Source organism: Salmo trutta, chromosome 37, assembly GCF_901001165.1.
Source record: "Salmo trutta chromosome 37, fSalTru1.1, whole genome shotgun sequence".
NCBI lineage: Eukaryota > Metazoa > Chordata > Actinopteri > Salmoniformes > Salmonidae > Salmo > Salmo trutta.
The window spans coordinates 19528080-19548127 of record NC_042993.1 but is presented as its reverse complement, the minus strand read 5'-3'; the positions used below and the strand labels follow the sequence as shown (position 1 = coordinate 19548127).

The following is a 20048-nucleotide window of genomic DNA, read 5'->3' as shown; positions in this document are numbered from 1 at the left end:
CTAACCTTTCCCACTGTGGTTGCATGTATCAAGTTTCTTGAATTGAATTGTGGATGGCATTTAGATTGATCAAAGCATTATCAAGGAGCAACTCTGGAAGTTATCCACATCAAAGACACTCCTGCTCCCTGATCCTTAAGTTCAGCCAGCCTGTGTTGCAACATCAGCAAGACAATGTTTAAGAGCTACTTTGAAAATCCCAGAGTCAAATATAGAACAACACGTGGTGCATGCTGTTTACTATTGACTTGCTGAATACAAAGTGATGAATGAAAAATTAAACAGTGTCCACATGAAGCTTATTAGGTAGGCCTAGGCCTAATCTGTATCAACCTTATACCGATTCCTCTCAGCCAGGCCATGTTTAGGTTGGATTGTTGACCTGGTTTGTCTACTATCCCCAGCCTGCTATTTAATTTATGAATCCCCCCCCAGCCCCCTTGCTGAGTCATGACTCATGTGTCATCTAGAGAGGTGTCAATAAGTTTTTCTCAACCCCTGGACTGTGGACTGGCACTGGCCCATGAGATGTCACTTACTCATACATCTGATCTAACACCAATTTTAGTCTACCCTCTAGTGCTAGTTTTAGTTAAGAAGCACTTACTCCGAGAAGGAGAAGCATAGCTTGTCGAATCCTGATAACTTCCAAAAACACTGGTGTAGGTCATGCCTTCTCTTTAGTGGTCTAATGGGCCAAGATCACCTTCATAACAACATGCTGACTTAACAGAGAAGGATTTGTCCCCCCACCACTACAGTATTTAATCATCATACCCTTCAAGTTATGTTCACATTAATGGAAGGTTCCACTATCACTCTTCTAGGCCTACATTTTTCTCCTGGCAGCTCTGTTAAGTCAGTTGTGGTCTTTGGTAAACAGTGTGTGATAATGGATTTTTCTCACTGTCAACACTTTGGATAATGCTATTTATTGTGGTGAGCTTGTGAAATGATCATTGTGGTGCAGTACTCCCCTCTGGGCCTCACTCTGTTCACTCTGTGTGTGTGAATGTATTTCCCCTCTTAACGTCATCACATGCTTGCCCCATGCACACAAAAGGAGCATTGTGGGCCGTCCGGGCCTCCATTTTAGGGTGGTATTGTGGCGAAGCCCCTGAGTTGGTGTGGGCGTGGTTGTACCAGCTACCAGGCATCTCTCTCCCCGTCGCTGACTTCCAGCATCATCTCACTGGGAAGAGCGACCCTGAATACCTCCTCTGTCACTAGCTGTGGCTCTGGTTGAAGGCCAGCTATGGGCAGCAGCATTCTGACAAGCACAAAGGCACTGCCTCTGGACAGCATTCATCCCTAACAACTTTATCTTAAGCATTGTTTAGACAGGTATATCAGCTGGCAAGCATATTTTGAGGAAGAATGTTTTGCATTAAGTTGCAAGATACAAGTATTTGTAACAGCTGTTAGCACTGTACATTCTGCTGTATTTAAAATACATTTTGTGAGTGCTGTGGTGAGTATTTGAAATTATCTGGGAGTTTTTTTGAAAAATCTCCACAATTTTGTAATGTCAAAATGTTGCCCCAGCTATTGCATAACACAAAGTAAAAACCTGTACTTTCGAGGGTGTTATTGACAAAGCCATGAAGGAATTCCACGTGTGAAATGATGCGTGTAGCCCCTCTTCACACACATCATTTCACACATTCTCAAACATGTCAGGAGTTTGAGAACCTGCTGTATAGGAAGAGTGAGGGGGCCTGTCTGCCAGTTCGGGGGCAGGATGTCTAGCTGCCAAGCCTGAACAGAGCTCTCCTTGTCCATTTGGGGTGTCCTTATCAGGAGCTCACACCTGGAGAGATGTGGGGGCGCGGGTTGAGTGTTGTCACTGCACTGGCTCAGAAATAACTCTTCTCAATCGGTTGGAGGCAAGGCTACTCTGTAATTCACACACACATACACAGTGAGTTATAACTAACTGCTATATTTGACTGATATGGGGATTTAACCTACGTAAGGTAGAGAATCTCTCCTTTCCTCAAACGTTCATTGTGATGACTCATTCCTCAGTAGCTTGCGTTAGAGGTTTATAATCTTGTGGAAATATATATTCAAGCCTTTCCTGGCTGGTGCTCAACAAAAGCAGGTGAATTAAAAGAAGAACCAAACCCACGACCTGTTTTAAATATCTTGTGGCTTTTTTTATTTCCTGCTTGTTTGAAGCTGCTGTTCTGAGGAGGTTGAGGTATGATGTGAGTGGCTGGAAGGCTTTCAATTGCAGTTTTGTTTCTGAGCATTAGCTAGCCTATTTTGACAAATTGCGTAATCCACTGTTTCTCAATGAATTCTTGGTGAACCCTCAGGGTGCACACAACAGACTTTGTTTTTGTATGTTTAAGTATCGTATCACCCCACTGAATAATCACATCAGTAAATTATTATATCTGTTAAAACAGCCAGAGGGAGAGGCTGGCTGATAAGTTCAAGATGCAGTGCAGACTAGATGGAGAAGTGGGTAGCGACCCGAATTCATGTGCTCAACTTGTTTGAATCTTATTTCATTTCTGTGTATGCCTGTGGATGTTATTTATGAGTCAGAAACTCTGACATTAGTTCAACCAAGCAGGGATGCACAACTCTAGTCCTTGACGTCCGCACTTGGTATCAGTCTGATTTATCAATGAAGTGCCAGGGAGGAAAGAGAACTATCAGAATGACAGACTAAAACAACCCCTCTTCTTAGCTCCACTTCTCCCATTCCATAGTAGGCCATGGTCCAATACTTCACATTGATGTCAGCTCGTGTGATCATGGGGGGGTCCACTGCTTCCAGGCTGACGTGCACTGTCAGACACGTCATAATTCTGGGGAATAAGACCTTTACTGCTCTTGTTGCTTGTCTAAATATGGTGTATTCAATTCTAGATCTATGATGCACTGGGTTTCTTACTTCAAAAGCCTCTTGTCAGGATGTGGGCGCTCTAGTTCCAGAGCTCACTCGCTCGCTCTCTCTCTCTCTCGCTCTCTCCTCTCGCTCTCTCGCTCTCTCTCGCTCTCTCGCTCTCTCCCTCTCGCTCAAACCACTGACAGTTTTAATGAATTCATTTCTCAGTTATGTTGACAAAGATATTGAAATGACTTGCAGTCGCAAGAATTGTGACCAATATTAAGACATGTTGGACATTGGGGCAATTCTGTTCTCAAAAGGGGTTTTCCAGTGTGTGTGTGTTAGTGTGTACATTCGCGAGCGCAAGCGTGTGTGTGAGGGAGAGAGAGTGCACGTTACCATGTACATAGGGTATTATGAAAAGGGAACCAACAATTATTAGCCTACATCAGCAATTTCTGGAAAACCCTGAGGTTCAGTGTCCTTGATAAGTTCCCAGCAGAGCAACACCCTTTTATTATAGTACCATTGTACTATAATCTAACAGGTCCATTACACTGGTGTGGTTGTTTTGCATCAAATTCTGCACTGAAATGTTCATAAGATAATAATACAATGAGCTCAAACTTTTGTGACAGTAATACATTTTTTGTTGTTTTAGCTCTGTACTCCAGCCCTGGATTTGAAATGATACAATGACTTAGGTTAAACTGCAGACTGAGGCTATTTTAATACATATCGGGTGAACCGTTTAGAAATTGGATGAAATTTGGATGCTACCATGATTACGGATAATCCTGAATGAATCGTGAATAATGATGAGTGAGAAAGTTAGACGCACAAATATCATACCCTGAAGACGTGCTAACCTGTCAACATTACAATAACAGGAGAGGTTAGTTATTGGGGGGTATTATATTTGTGCGTCTGACTTTCTCATCATTATTCACAATTCATTCAGGATTGTCCGTAATCATGCTAGCATCCACATTAATGTAGAAGTGTTAAGAAATATGTTCTATTCTTATTTACAATAAAAATGACTCCAAAATGACACACTACATTATTTACCATTCATTTCTATTGGGCACAAAATAATCTGAAACACAACCAAAACAAACAGCAAATACATCCATCAAATGTCTAGTCACAAGCTTGATATAATCATTGTGTGCTATGAATATGGGACCAAATACTAAACTTTTGACTACTTTAATACACATATAAGTGAATTTGTCTCAATACTTTTGGTCCCCAAAGATGCTGGAACTATGTACAAACAGTTCTAAACGGTTCACCCGATATGGATGAAAATACCCTCAAATTAAAGCTGACAGTCTGCACTTTAACCTCATAGTTATTGTATCATTTAAAATCCAAAGTGCTGGAGTACAGAGTTAAACAACAAAACATTTTAATTTTGGAGCTCACTGTATATTATCACCTCCTGTGTCCTGTCATAATTTCCCCCCTGGAGAAGTGTCACTAGGAAGGTACTGATGAACTCTTGGAATATAACAGGAAACAGGCTGCCAGTGGCCACTTCCTGTTTGCCAGATAACCTTTGGAGCCCAACCTGCATCGATTTCCTCTACTCTCACTTTTTGAAGGCCCTTTTAGTAATTCTCTCACTCTCTAGGCATGTATTACGCGTTAATGTGCTAAATACAGTAGGCTACTAGTCTCAAGCATACTCGGTAGCAGGCTACAACTTTCGTTAGCCTAATCTCTGTTCAATCTTATGACTCTCGTTCTGGAAATGCCTGAAAAGCAGTTGTATCAGTGCCTTATCAGAGAGCAACAGATTGACAGCGCAAAGCAAACCCCCAGTCATCCTAAGCCTATTACGACTAGAAAGAACAAGAGAAAAACATTGGGCTGGTTGCAGAGAGAGAGGGGGAGAGCCTAGGTTACATAAGAGGGGTTTACTGGTACAGTTTCTACTGACTGTGACACAACAGCATCCTATTTTTATGCCCTCCAACCCTCCCCTCCACTCTCAGTGCACTTTTAGTTTAATCACACATTCATTTTGTAACTAAGCACAGTGGAAATAAAAACACAACACACACTGTCCTGTCTTCCTAGCAGTCGTGACTTAACGACTCATCCGCTCTGTGAGGATGGCCTATCCATCCTGTATACATGCTGTTCTAGACAGTAATGCTCCCTCTGAAATGATTGGAGAGGGAATCCAGAGGGGAAAATTACATTAATGTGAATGGCCTCTTATGATTGACTTTTCATCCACATTATTTGTTTAATAATTCTCTGAATTGCTTTTTTTTTTAATCAGTTTTTAATTAGATTTGACGTATCTGTTGTTAGCTTAGTTTGGTTTACCTAACTATCGATGTTAGCTAGCTATCTAGCTAGCTTTAAATAGCTAGCTTTGAATGCCGCAACACTGCAGAAACAAATAGGACTGCATTAGCAGAGATGGCTTGCAGTAGTATAGATTGTCCACTACTCTGTCACAAAATGTATGGTGAGCCTGTGCGCCAGTAGCAGGAGTGGTATCTACAAAGGGTTAGGGTAGGGTTAGGCTTATCTACGAAGCCCAACCGACGGAGAGGAAATTGATAATGGAGGGGTGTGCTCTATGCTGCTGAGGCTACGGACTTCCGCTGACCATCCGAAGTGCAACAACAAGCCTGATCCCATCCATGACTTCTGAACTTTCTTGATTTGCCAACTGTATCACATTTATTGTTTTGTTTTCTTGTTGTATTTCCTGATGCATATGAAATCCAACTTTTTAGTTGCCATGTATACTGAAATAAACTAACTTAACCAATGGATGGGGAGAGGATGAGTGGTAATTGGTGGGATCTCCCCTCTCAGCAGAACTCAGCAGCTTATTGTTGACCCTCAGACTACCTCTCAGACCGGTCAGATCTGTATGAAATGAGAATGACTAAAGGCTTTTGAGTCCAAAATAAATATTTGTGTGTGGGAATGCGTGTGCATCCACATGCAATGAGATAGATCAACAACCAAGACAGTGATATCAATTGCCAATGATGAGAACCAAATATTGTCTGTCTGGATAATAAGGTTTTGTTTCTCTAAGACTGTCAGAAGGAAGAAATCCATTATTCATCAACTGCTCAGCCAGTTGACTGTTTACATAAACGAGATTGCACAATCTCACCTTGGTTCCCCCTCCCTCTACTTCTCGTTCTCTTTTTCTCCCCCTCTCCCTCCCTCTCCACAGCAGTTGGCAGATAGGCGGCATGACGGAGGAGAAATGTCCCCAGCTAGTGGACTACTTTGTGGTGGCAGGGCTGGCTCCAGGGGGCTCAGCCCCACTGGACGAAGAGGGCCAGCAGAGAGGGTGCCGGGTGGTGGAGCCGGTCACAGACCTGGCGGTGATCGCCCGGGGCTTGGGGGAAGAGGTGCCCGAGGGCTTCACCTGCATCGAGAAGACCCAGGGGGGCCACCCGGCCGAGCTGAGCGCCGGACTCATCAACAACCCCCACATGTACCTGTGTTACCGCCGTGGGCATGACAAGCCACCCATCCTCGACCTCGGGTGAGACACTCCAGCAGTGATGAAGAAAATGACCATTCTGTTCTAATGTGTGCTGGAGTCAGACATTAGCCACAACATCAATGTAAAGCTATGCATGGTGCTTGGAGTTCACATACTGTAGCTAATGCATAACAATGCTTTGAATTTGCGTTATGCAATTATCGACATACTGCATGCTGTAACCATGTACGTCTGACCACAAAGGTTTTATTGTATGCTATTGCTATGTTGCCCTAAACCGCCATAATCATTAAATTAAGCATGTCTGGCCAAGCCATACATGACTGCAAAATGTAATTGTCTATATACTCATAGATTATTTAATGAAAGAGCTATGCATGTCACATGATACGTTAATTCTGGACAAAGTGTGGGATGTCTTCTAAACATGAAAAGAAAAGCTTTCCTTGAATGAGTGATAGAAATTGTTTTCTGTGAACTGTATAACTAGTGACATTGACTGACTCATTGTCCTGACTCTGTCCCCTCCCCCGGCCCCCAGGGTGCTGTACGAGGGCAAAGAGGTGGTGAAGCAGGGCTGGTATGTGATCGAGACCACCCCCTACAGCCGCTCAGCCAGCCTGAGCTCCGGGGGGCCCGCCACCCACCGCACCTTCCTGACCTACCGCCGGGCCCCAGAGTCCCAGGCCCTCCACACCCTGGGGGTCACAGACATCTCCCTCCTGCTGCCCAGCAAGGGGGAGGTGGCCCCCCACACCTTCTGCCGGGTGGAGAAGAACCTCAACACTGGCATAGTGGGTTTGAAGCGCTCTGTTTTTCTACTCTGTATTTTTTTAAACTTAATTCTTAATCTCTCTTGCTCGCCCTCCATCCCTCTCTCTCTCTCTCTCTCTCACTGTGCTTTGTTGATTTGGCTCCACAGTGGGGTCCAGCCTTATACCTGTGCTACAAGAGAGCTGTAGCCAAAGCCAACGCCCTAGTCTATGAAGCAGGTGAGTGTAGACTGTTCCATTCTGATGGTATCACAGCACTCATTCTGCTGCGTCGCCGTATGTGACGTTGTAAACAGAGAAGGCCTATTGACTTACTTTTTCATAATTAAAGACATTTAGAAGTAGAAAGATCTACCAAAAATGAAAGTATCTCTGTAGTCACTAATCAAAATGGTACTTTTATTAACCGTCTGTCTCTGTGTGTGTGTTTCCCAGGTCTGATCAGTCGGTATCCGGAAGCGGACGTGGAGTCGTTCCCCCTGCCAGAGTCTGTGCCTATGTTCTGTCTGCCCATGGGTGTGACGGTGGAGAGCTGGCCCCTCAACACCAAGTACCAGCTCCCTGTCTTCTCTACCTTCGTCCTCACCAGTGCCTGTGGCGACAAGGTGGGTCCACCTGCCTGCCTCCCTCTCACACACACTCTCCAACACTAACACTGCACAGTGGCTAAGCTGTTGAATCCATTGGGTTATGTGTTAAGCTGTGTAGGAAGGTTCTCTGTATAATATCAGGTGAATGTATATCAGGTGAATGTATCTATTTTAGCTCATTGCAAGTCACCGGTTCAGTCAATTTCAACAAATGACAATAACTTAAGATGTCATTATTTGTCAGACATTGAAATACTTCACTCCATCCATGATGTCTGCAGTAACAGTGATAATCGTAATAGTAAAGTTTCCTAATTCATATTAAATCCAGACAACAAGCAAAACATTTTCTAATAAAAGCTCAGTTTATTCCAAAAAGTAAATCATATCATCCTAGTAAGATGCGCCCAGGATGAACCTGACCCCTTTCTTCAACCGTTTCCAGACCCTCCTCAGACCTTTATCAAGCCAAACCACCCCTTTATTCTTTCCCTGCGCCATCATCATCTCCATCACCACCCTCCTCCCCTTTCCTTTTCCTTTCTCTGTGCCCTATCCTTCCTTTTCTGCTCTTCTCAGCCTTGCTCTCAAACCGTGTTTTCTTATCCCCTGCCTTGTACTGTCCTGTCCACAAGGGGACCTGGCCATTCTTCTAAGAAAGATGACAAGTATTGTTTAACTCCAATAACAAAATACTAGTATACCTACTGATCCATGTTTAGTTGTACTACTGCTACTACTGAATTCGTTCTAAAATGGCTACGTTGAAAAGATGATAGTTTACTCAACAGAAGGATAGTAGAAACAACATTATAGTGCTGAAATAGTCACTAAAGCTCACCTTTGATTGACCACTGTTTGTTTCTCCATCTTTCTCTGTGAACAAATCCAATGCCTGGACTCGCCAAGCCATGTCCTCTAGCAATCCCTCCATCTTGGCTAGGTATCTTCCCTCTACTTCCAGTTTTCTCTGTCTCCATAGGATCTCCCTCTTTCTGATCTCTCTCCTCTTGTCCTCCAACCACTCCCTCTCGCTCTTAAACATTCTGTTACGTTTCTGTTCAAAAGGGGTTAGGTCCTGTTTTTTCCTCATGTGATCTCCCCCTGCTTTCTGAGGGTGCTCTTCTGTTTGGGAGTCAGTGGGAGTCAGTGCAGGTTCCACTGTTTGGGAGTCCGTGCCATCTCTCACCTTTGTATGGATCTGTTAAGACAAAATGAAACGACTATGAGCCTATATGGAAATTTAGCCGAGACCACTTTCACATTTGCCTTCACTTGAAACAGAGCAGAAAAGTGAATCAGAAAATGCAATGTTTACCGAAGTTGGGCAGTGGTGTCTGGTCCTGGAACGGCCTCTCTGATGGCTGACAATTTTCTTGTCATCCTGAAAAAATAAAACAAGACCATGACATTGATCAAGAATGGTTAGCATATGGCATCAGAAAATCTGACAATAGGCTGCAGTGTTTTGACAATATTTCTGAGTTTATTTTTTGCTCACTGTTATTGGCCTTCTTGGGCGGATAGGCACACTGCGTCCGCCATTAATTACATTCCCATCTGCCTTCTGTGGGTGTTCCACTGTTTGGTTCACAGAGTCAGTGCCGTCTCTCTCCTGTGTACGGATCTGTTAGGGCAAATGGAACAACACTTAGCCTATATGGAGAGTTTAGCCAAGACCACTCTCACATTTGCCTTCACTTGAAACAGATCTGAAAAAATGTAAATGCCAGTGTTAATACATGAATATATGGGCTGGTTTACCGAAGTTGGGCAGTGACGTCTGGTCCTGGATCTGCCTCTCTTACGGCAGACAGTTTTCTCGTCTTCCTGAAAAAAGAAAAGGTTTCAATCATCATTTTAACAAGAACATGACATGGTTCCAGATTGATTGGCATATGGCATGAGATTAAGAATTTGAGATTAGGGTAGCATGTTTTTAAAGCTTTTTTGTATGTTTTTTTAACTCACAGTTATTGCCATTCTTTGAGGGATAGATGACACACTCCATCCGTGAGTCATTACGTCCCTCTCTGCGTTCTGAGAGTAGTCCACTGTTTGGGACACAGAGTCAGTGCCATCTCTCTTTGTTTGGATCTTTTAAAACAATGAAATAACTGTTAGCCTACTTTGAAAGTTGAGGCGGAAACAGGTATAAAAAAACTTTTCAGAAAATGTCAGTGTTCCTCCATAACCAATGAATATAAGGGCTGGTTTACCAAAATTGGGCAGTGGCGTCTGACCCTGGATCTGCCTCTCTCACGGCAAACAGATTTCTCGTCCTGCTGAAAATAGAACATGTTTTATCACCATGAACATGACATGGATCAAGAATGATTAGTATATGGTATCAGATTAAGAAATCTGAGATTAGGCTATCGTATTAAAACAACACAAAAAAACAATTTTCATATGATTTTTTTTAAATTTACCGATCTTGCCCTTCTTTGAGGGACAGACGCACTCCGTCCACGATTCATTACGTCCTTCTCTGCCTTCTGAGGGTTTTTCACTGTTTGGGTCATAGAGTCAGGGCCTTCTCTCTCCTTTGTATGGACAAAATTAAGCAACTCTCAGCCAAGACCACTCTAATTTGCATTAATTTGAAACAGAACTGAAAAAGTTTATTACAGAACATCTGTCTTACTAATAATTACAGCCTTATGTATTGGCTGGTTTACCGAAGTAGGGCAGTGGCATCTAGCCCTGGATCGGCCTCTCCCACGGCTGACAGTTTTCTCATCAGAAACTGCACTTCTTCGGGACATGGACACACTTAGTCGTCGATTCATTGCTTTGTTGAACAGAGGGTCCAATGAATTTGGGAAATCAGCTTGAAAAAATCTTCAGAAATAGCAAGGTTGTCTCTATTTTTCACAGACTGATGATTTTGGAATATGATGTTCCATTGATTTTGTTTGATTGATATAGTAATCATCACTATGGTAACTCAGAACTCATCTGATTATGATCAGGGAATCAGCATCATGAGTGATGACATCACAATGACACATCAGTGAGGCCACCAGTAAGGTGTATGTTGCTAATTCTATGGTTGCTACAACAAAATCTAATTCTAGAACCAAATGGGCTGAAATATTTCTAATTCCACAAAATGCCATGACCTACAGTGTCTGACAAGGTTCAGAAATACACACTCACAAAGAAATGTATATCAAGTGTGATATATGAACATTGACAAATCCTAGTGTTCTAATGTTGATAAATACCAACTATTTGTTGCTTGACTTGTGTGTAGTTATTTACCAATGCAGCTATTCAATATCATGCTTGCCTACCTCAATTACATGTTTTAAATTAGCCCACTGTATAGACTTTATCTGCGACAGCAGCAAGAAGCTATAAAAACAACAAAAACATTGAGATGCAAATGACTTCAGTATGAACTCGCTCACAGTTTAATAAAATGTTTTTACCTCCACTATTTCTCACAGTATCTGTTTACACAGTTCAAAGCATCTAGCGTTAGCTGAATCCTTAATTTTTAACAGTCCCGTGTCTCCTCTTCCCGCCCCAGGTTTACGGTGCTGCCATCCAGTTCTACGAGGCGTTCCCACGGGAGTGCCTCTCGGAGCGGCAGAGCGTCCGTCTGGGCCTGGTGAGCGTGGTGGACCGGCGGCCTATCACCAACCGCACCCTGCAAGTGAAGAAGAGCGTGTGTGTTCTCTCCCACTGGCCCTTCTTCACCGTCTTCCAGAAGTTCCTCACCTTCGTCTACCGATACTCCATCTCCGGACCCCACGTGCTGCCCCTTGAGAAGTCAGTGGTCCTTCATGGCAAATATCAGCTATGTGTCTTTATAAACCTAAACTGGCTAATCTACTGGCTAACATAACGTCGGCCTATTGGCTATTGATTCATGTTATGGTTGGTTGATTTATTAACATGAACTCTGCTCTCTCCAGGCACATCTCCAGCTTCATGCACAACGTCCCGTTCCCCTCCCCTCAGCGGCCTCGCATCCTAGTGCAGGTAGGGACACCTGTCTTTAACTCAATTCACATTCTCCTTGTTTTCTTTATTCCTTATTAACACATCAACGCACTTTAAAGCATCAGACAGGTGGAATGGAAAACCTTGCTAAGCATTGGTTTAGCTCACGGCAATACAGAAGGCAGCATTAAAACACCTAATTCAAGTAAGGCATGACTGTGATTATTAGTTGAATCAGGTGTTTTAGTGCTAGTTTAGAACAAAAGCTTGCTCTGTGTGTGCTTGTATATGCCTGTGTGTGCGTTACAAGCGGAACCTAAGCTTGAGTTCTATTTGAACTTGACACCAGTAGCGTTGTGGTGTTTCTCACTAAGATTTGACTTCCTCCTCCACAGGAAATGGGCGTTGAATGAATTGATGGTTTCACTGGTTAGTGTGTGCAGATGGACAGGGTAAAAATAACACCCAATCAAAACAATCTATAATATACTGTGGATTTAAAATAATTTCACATCACTGAATGATCCTTCTGGCTCTGGAAAGTAGAGACGGTTGTTTAAGTAGTTTGGGGATTTCTAGAAAACTCAAATCGAGTCAAATGGGGCTTTTCAAACTTGATTCCTAACGGCTTGTTTCAAATCAACAGATATCAATTTGGTGAATGGTGGTCTATGAAATTGAAGCATGGCTAAACTTTCTTCCTTAGACCTATAGATTATTGTCCACCATGTTGGTTTGTTAATGAAAAGTGTGTGTGTGTGTGTGTGTGTGTGTGTGTGTGTCATTTCAGCTCTCCCCCTATGACAACCTTCTACTCTGTCAGCCTGTCTCCTCCCCCTTACTGCTCAGGTCAGTACAGTAAATCTGCATTAGGTCGAGTCGCAATAAACTATTTGGTGGAATGCGTTCTTCTGCGCTAGGCGATATTGCTCCAACCATGCCTTAGTTTCCCCTGAGGGATTTCTATTATCATATTGAAGTGAATCCATTAAAACAATAATGAATTGATGAAGAGGCTGTTCTTTTCTGTCTGTAGTGGTGCCAGCTTTGTGAAGCTGCTGCAGAACCTGGGCCCTGAGAACGCCTGTGTCCTGCTACTGGCCGTGCTGACGGAGCACAAACTGCTGCTCCACTCCCTCCGCCCCGACGTTCTCACCTCCGTCAGCGAGGCCCTGGTGTCTGTGAGTCACACACACATGCCAAAACTACACACACGTATGCACACACACACACACACCGCCATACACACACACAAAGACATATACGGACACACACACTCATTCCAAGGGGGCGGCAGGTAGCCTAGTCGTTGGCGCGTTGGGCCAGTAATCAAAATGTTGCTAGATTGAATCCCAGAGCTGACAAGGTAAAAATCTGTCGTTCTGCCCCTGAACAAGGCAGTTAACCCACTGTTCCTAGGTCATCATTGTAAATAAGAATTTGTTCATAACTGACGTGCCTAGTTAAATAATATATATATATATAATTTGTATTTATTTTTTTAATCAAAGAATGCACTCTATCCCTCCAGATGACGTTCCCTTTGCGTTGGCACTGCCCGTACATCCCCTTGTGCCCGCTGCGGCTGGCAGACGTACTGTGTGCCCCCATGCCCTTCATCGTGGGTGTCCACTCCAGCTACTTTGACCTCTATGACCCCCCTACTGACGTTGTGTGTGTTGACCTGGACACCAATACCATCTTTCAGTGAGTACACTGACCTTGAAGGACCTGGACCAGGATGCAACTGATGGAAGAGGAAGCAACAAAACCAAACATACACAAGTTTGAAAGGATGAAATCCATAGTTTTGTTTTCTCTTCTCCTGCAGAGCAGAGGACAAGAAGCCGTTGTCATGGCGATCGCTACCAAGGAAGCAAGGCAAGATGTTGGTGAATACCCTCACCAACTTGATGAAGACTCTGGAGAAAAGTGAGTGATGGCTGGAGACCATGCATGACATGCATTCTCTTCTCCCTTCTGTCAATCATTTTACATCTTCTAGCCTACTTATTCTGAAGCCCATCTAGGGACTGATGCATGAAAATGAGTACAAGCTAAAACATATTGCACCAATACATCTGACTCTTGATAATTCTATGTGCCAGTGCTTTGTATCTTCATCATTTTCTCTCTGTGCCTCTCCACCACTACCCCCATTTCCCTCACTTTCCCTTCCATCAGTCTACACCACTGGCCAAGAGGAGGCCACCCTGGAGTTCCTGCTGACGGACTATGACCTGATCTACGGGCGTCAGAAGCAGCTGGAGTTGGAGATCCAGGAGGCCTTCCTGCGCTTCATGAGCTGCTTGCTGAGGGGCTACCGCGCCTACCTGCTGCCCATCACCCAGGCCCCCTCAGACAGGACCACCGACTGCAGCTCCCTCTTCAACCTGCAGGGTCAGTGTGGGTGGAGGGGTGGGAGGGGGTGGCTGCCTGTATGTGTGACTCATAACAACAGCAAAAAATGTTCATTAGTGTACCCAAAAATTATATAACATTCTAGCTGAGTACGTGTGTGTGTGGGTGTTTTACCTCACCTACTTACTGTGTCCATAAGCAACACCCCTGTGAAGCTAGTGTTTTAATGTGTGTCTGAAGTTAACCCCTCCCTGGCTCTCGCAGGCTTCCTGAAGTCCCGTGAACGCACCCACCAGAAGTTCTACACCCAGCTGACCAGGACCCAGATGTTCACTCAGTTCATCGAGGAGTGCTCCTTCGTCAGTGATCGCCATGCCTGTCTCGAGTTCTTCGACGAGTGTGTCCAGAAGGTCAGAATCACATCATGTTTTACAGGATGTTTAGTGACGCACCATATCTTATGGAAGCTTTTAGTGTGTTGATTCTAATACTCAAACCGGATGAGCCTTTTTGTATTTGCACAACTAATGGAAATGTGTGTGATCCCATTCCTGCCCTCTATGTTGTCAATGTTTGTGTATTCCTGTGTATGTGACCTGTGTTTGCGGCGTGTGTGTGTGTGTGTGGTGTGTGTAAGCAGTCGGATGTGGAGAAGCCTGAGGAGGTGCGTCTGATAGACCTGGACGAGGCCCACAGTGGGGAGCACACGGTCTTCATCATGCCCCCAGAGGAACCCCAGGAACCAGACGGTTCAGAGTGCCCCACTCACTACAGGTAACACAGGCTCTACATATAGCAGGGTCTTCATCATGCCCCCAGAGGAACCCCAGGAGCCAGACGGTTCAGAGTGCCCCACTCACTACAGGTAACACAGGCTCTACATATAGCAGGGTCTTCATCATGCCCCCAGAGGAACCCCAGGAGCCAGACGGTTCAGAGTGCCCCACTCACTAGAGGTAACACAGGCTCTACATATAGCAGGGTTCGTGTTCACTAAGCTTCTCAGAGTAGGGCTGGGACTAGGATCCATTTAGTCTTTTAAATAATAAAGAATACGAGGGTTGATCTGATTCTAGATGAGCACAAATAAGGGCCCCGGCACTTTATACTGTCTGATGCTGTGACCAGTGACAGCGTGTTTGTCTGTTTACAGCTATGAGACATTCCCTGTGCTCTGCATGGATCTTTTTGACCGGCCTCAGGACCAGCTACGTGTCCCTACCAAGGGGAGTGCTCCCAGCAGCCCTGCCCCGCGACGGACTAAACAGGTACAGACCCCAACCTGCTGCGCCAGAGCCCCTTAAAACACACTGCAACCCCGTTGAAAGCCAACACAACTATACAATAATATTAAGAGGCTCACTCACGCAGTTTAATTTCAATCTTTATTATTTTTTTAAGGGCATTACCCTGCCTGCAAATCAAAACAAGTGATGTACTGGGCTGTACGCACTACCCTCTGTAGTGCCTTGTGGTCGTAGGCCGAGCAATTGCCGTACCAGGTAGTGATGCAACCAGTCAGGATGCTCTCGATGTTGCAGCTGTAGAACCTTTTGAGGACTATTTGCGTTGTGTGCCTCCCCCAAAACCTCTTTTACGCTGCTGCTACTCTGTTTATCATATATGCATAGTCACTTTAACCATACCCACATGTACATACTACCTCAATCAGCCCGACTAACCGGTGCCTGTATATAGCCTCGCTACTGTTATAGCCTCACTACTGTATATAGCCTCGCTACTGTTATTTTTCACTGTCTTTTTACTTTTGTTTTTATTTCTTTACTTACCTATTGTTCACCTAATACCTTTTTTGCACTGTTGGTTAGAGCCTTTAAGTAAGCATTTCACTGTAACACCTGTTGTATTCGGCGCACGTGACAAATAAACTTTGATTTGATTTGTATTAGCATTAATCAACTTGATCTGTTCAAGACTCCCCAGTTAGCTTTATGATAACCCAGTTTTCCACAGCTAAAGAGGGAACATGCTTCACTGTTTTTCTGTGCCATTTGAATTTAATGAGCATTCATATTTCATCCTTCATTCAATATTTAAAAGCAGGAAGCACAGTGGCGGCTGTGTATTTTGGGTGAATACCCCAAGCACCCTTCAGGGTTGTTAAGTTCGCCTACTAGGACACATAGTAACCACATTATTACGGCTTTAGTAAATCTAGATTGGATTACCTAACTCCTGTATCCCTGTTTCTCCTTTAGGAGATTAAGCTGGCACAGAAGCGGGCACAGATATACTCGGCAGTGCCCGACATGTGGTCCAAATGCCTGCTGGGCCACTGCTATGGGCTGTGGTTCATCTACTTGCCCACCTTTGTGCGGGCAGAGAGTGCCAAGGTGCGTGCCTTGCAAACGGCATACGAGGTGCTCAAGCACATGGAGACCAGGAAGATGGTACTACCAGATGAGGTGTGTTACAGGATCCTGATGCAGCTGTGTGGGCAGTACGGGCAGCCTGTGCTCGCTGTTAGGGTACTTCTGGAGATGAAGAAAGCTGGGATCACACCCAACACCATTACCTATGCATACTACAACAAGGTGAGCCATTATTTACTTGAATTAAAAATAGAGTTGAACCCCGTCTGTGATCCCATCTGCAGTGTTGTCTTTTTTTTCTCCATATTGACTCACCTCTGTCTCGGCCCTCTCTCCTCAGGCAGTGCTGGAGAGCAAGTGGCCCTCCACCAATCAGGGTGGCCGTCTGCGCTGGGCCAAGTTGCGTAACGTTCTGATGGCCGTGGCGCAGTTCAGACAGCCAATCAAACAGCGGCAGAAGAGTGGTTCAGTAGGCACGCGGACAGGTCTGGACATATTTACATGTTATTTGTTTTTTACTATTTGTAACCATAAATAGTCATTGGTTTTAGAGTGGCCTTTTTAATGGTTTTAATTCAAATCATATATGTTAAAACATAGAGGTGAAACATGTTTTGTCTTTTTAAAAAGATACAATGGACAGTAACCAACGGTCCCGCCCACAATCTAACCTGATTCGTCAGTCCAGCTGGAGCGGCCTGAGTGAAAGCTCCAGCCACGAATCACTGACGGGGTCTATGGTGAAGAGCAACAGCCTGAACAGCATGAGAGGCTCAACAGACAGTGAGTGACGGATATCTATTATATAGAAATATCACGGTCATTGGAATGTTATATAATGGCATTGAGGAGTACACCAACTCAGTCACCGGCTTCATCAATAAGTGCATTGACGACGTCGTCCCCACAGTGACCGTACGTACATATCCCAACCAGAAGCCATGGATTACAGGCAACATCTGCACTGAGTTAAATGCTGCTGCCTTCAAGGAGCAGGACACTCATCCGGACGCTTATAAGAAATCCTGCTATGTCCTCAGACGAACCATCAAACAGGCAAAGCGTCAATACAGGACTAAGATTGAATCCTACTACACCAGCTCTGACGCTCGTCGGATGCGGCAGGGCTTGCAAACTGTTACGGACTACAAAGGGAAACCCAGCCGTGAGCTGCCCAGTGACACGAGTCTACCAGACGGGCTAAATTACTTTTATGCTCGCTTCAAGGCAAGAAACACAGGAGCATGCACGAGAGCACCAGCTGTTCCGGACGACTGTGTGATTCCGCAGCCGATGTGAGCAAGACCTTTAAACAGGTCAACATTCACAAGGCCTTGGGGCCAGACGGATTACCAGGATGTGTACTCGGAGCACGCATGGACCAACTGGCTAGTGTCTTCGCTTACATTTTAAACCTCTCCCTGACCGAGTCTGTAATACCTACATGTTTCAAACAGACTACCATAGTTCCTGTACCCAAGAAAGCGAAGGTAACCTGACTAAATGACTACCGCCCATTAGCACTCATGTCGGTAGCCATGAAGTGCTTTGAAAGGCTGGTCATGGCTCACATCAACACCATCATCCCGGAAACCTTAGACCCACTCCATTTCGCATACCGCCCCAACAGATCCACAGATGACGGAATCTCAGTCGCACTCCACACTGCCCTTTCCCATCTGGACAAAAGGAACACCTATGTGAGAATTCTGTTCGTTGGCTACAGCTCAGCGTTCAACACCATAGTTCCCACAAAGATCATCACTAAGCTAAGGACCATGGGACTAAACACTTCCCTCTGCAACTGGTTCCTGGACTTCCTGACGGGCCACCCCCAGGTGGTAAAGGTAGGCAACAACATATCTGCCACGTGATCCTCAACACGAGGGCCCCCCAGGGGTGCATGCTTATTCCCCTCCTCTTATCCCTGTTCACCCACGACTGCATGGGCAAACATGACTCCAACACCATCATCAAGTTTGCTGACGACGCAACAGTGTTAGGCCTGATCACCAACAACGATGAGACAGCCTATAGGGAGGAGGTCAGAGACCTGGCAGTGTTTGTGTCAGGACAACAACCTCTCCCTCAACGTGAGCAAGACAAAGAAGCTGATCGTGGACTATAGGAAAAGGAGGGCCGAACACGGCTCCATTGACATCCACGGGGCTGTAGTGAAGTGGGTAGAGTTTCAAGTTCATTGGATTCCACATCGCCAACAAACTATCATGGTCCAAACACACCAAGACAGTCGTGAAGAAGGCACAAGGAGACTGAAAAGATTTGGCCAAAAGTTTTACAGCTGCACCATTGAGAGCATCCTGACCGGTTGCATCACCGCCTGGTATGGCAACTGCTCGGCATCTGACCGGAACGTGCTACAGAGGGTAGTGCGTGTGGCCCAGTACATCACTGGGGCCAAACTTTCTGCCATCCAGGACCTATTTACTACGCAGTGTCAGAGGAAAGCCCAAAAAATGGTCAGACTCCAGTAACCTAGGTCATAGACTGTTCTCTCTGCTACCACACGGCAAGTGGTAGCGGAGCGCCAAATCTAGGTCCAAAAGGCTCCTTAACAGCTTCTATCCCCAAGCCATAAGACTGCTGAACAATTAATCAAATGGCCACCCGGACTATTTCCATTTTTACACTGCTGTTACTCACTATTTATTATCAATGCATAGTCACTTTACCAGTACCTACATGTACAAAATACCTTGACTAACCTGTACCTCCGCACATTGACTTGGTATCGGTACCCCCAGTATTTTCACTTTATTTAGTAGATTTTTTCTTAACTCTATTTCTTTAACTGCATTGTTGGTTAAGGGCTTGTGAGTAAGCATTTCACGGTAAGGTCTACTCCTGTTGTTTAATGTAACATAACACTCTCATCAAGCAACTGTGTCTAATGTTTGGGAACCACCCTCCTAACAATTTCCTCCCCACAGAGTCTAAGCTCTCAATGAAGGCGGTGCTCCGGAACGTAGGTGCCAATGGCTGCAGCAATCCTGTCTCCCGTAAGCCCCCCGTGGGGCCACGAGACACCTCCACCCCTTCTCCCTTTCCACCTGATGGTGTCCTGGTGCGCCGCGACCAGGTGTGCCTGTCCACCTTCTACAAAGACTGTGCCGAGACGGCCGTCTCTGAGCCCGACTGCAGCTGCCAGCCTGGGGACAGAGACGGCAGGTGAGGGGGGTGGAGAAGCTGGGGCTGAAATGTTCTGATATGTTTTTGGATTACAATTAGTATATCACTCAGATATACTATAATAGTATGTTTCCCATTCCTCTGTTCTCAATGTAGGCCACCTGGGCCGAGAGACACTGTGAGCCGCAAGGCCGTGGACGAGAACTACAATAATGTGTCACCACCGAGTCGGGGAAGCCTGGCAGGGAAACTGCAGCAGCTGCTCACACCTACTCGCCATCGACTCTCGGGGCGGCGGGCCGCCAGTGTAGGCGCCCGGCGCTCGGGGGGTGAAAACGGGCCGGTGCGCAGGGTGTCGGAACAGAGACCGTCCCGAAAAGCCCAGGTGGCTGAGAGCCTGCTGAAGGCTAAGGAGAGGCTCTACACTGCTACCTCTGAGGTGAGGGGACAACATGTGGGTTGTTGTAGCTTATAGTCTAACTACACTGTATTAGCCATCTGATTTAGTTTACTGTGGTAAAATGCATTTGCAGATGTAGGGAGAGT

The 20048-nt window shown here is 45.2% G+C and overlaps 1 protein-coding gene across 3 annotated transcripts in view; it reads left to right on the top strand.

The window, feature by feature from the left end:
• Window positions 1–20048, top strand: part of LOC115176586 (DENN domain-containing protein 4B) — a 39670-nt gene that overhangs the window by 11726 nt on the left and 7896 nt on the right. For 2 of the 3 annotated variants that reach the window (XM_029736658.1, XM_029736660.1), the window contains exons 2-20: window positions 6063–6380; window positions 6883–7135; window positions 7264–7333; window positions 7550–7719; window positions 11243–11484; window positions 11631–11697; window positions 12449–12507; window positions 12695–12839; window positions 13190–13365; window positions 13490–13590; window positions 13843–14058; window positions 14284–14429; window positions 14657–14793; window positions 15173–15287; window positions 16239–16574; window positions 16693–16837; window positions 16983–17135; window positions 19304–19541; window positions 19659–19941. In XM_029736658.1, coding sequence (XP_029592518.1) covers window positions 6082–6380; window positions 6883–7135; window positions 7264–7333; window positions 7550–7719; window positions 11243–11484; window positions 11631–11697; window positions 12449–12507; window positions 12695–12839; window positions 13190–13365; window positions 13490–13590; window positions 13843–14058; window positions 14284–14429; window positions 14657–14793; window positions 15173–15287; window positions 16239–16574; window positions 16693–16837; window positions 16983–17135; window positions 19304–19541; window positions 19659–19941 — 3351 coding nt within the window. In that variant the 5' untranslated portion in view covers window positions 6063–6081. The remainder of the gene's footprint in view (window positions 1–6062; window positions 6381–6882; window positions 7136–7263; window positions 7334–7549; window positions 7720–11242; window positions 11485–11630; window positions 11698–12448; window positions 12508–12694; window positions 12840–13189; window positions 13366–13489; window positions 13591–13842; window positions 14059–14283; window positions 14430–14656; window positions 14794–15172; window positions 15288–16238; window positions 16575–16692; window positions 16838–16982; window positions 17136–19303; window positions 19542–19658; window positions 19942–20048) is intronic. The other variant, XM_029736659.1, reaches the window with a different exon arrangement.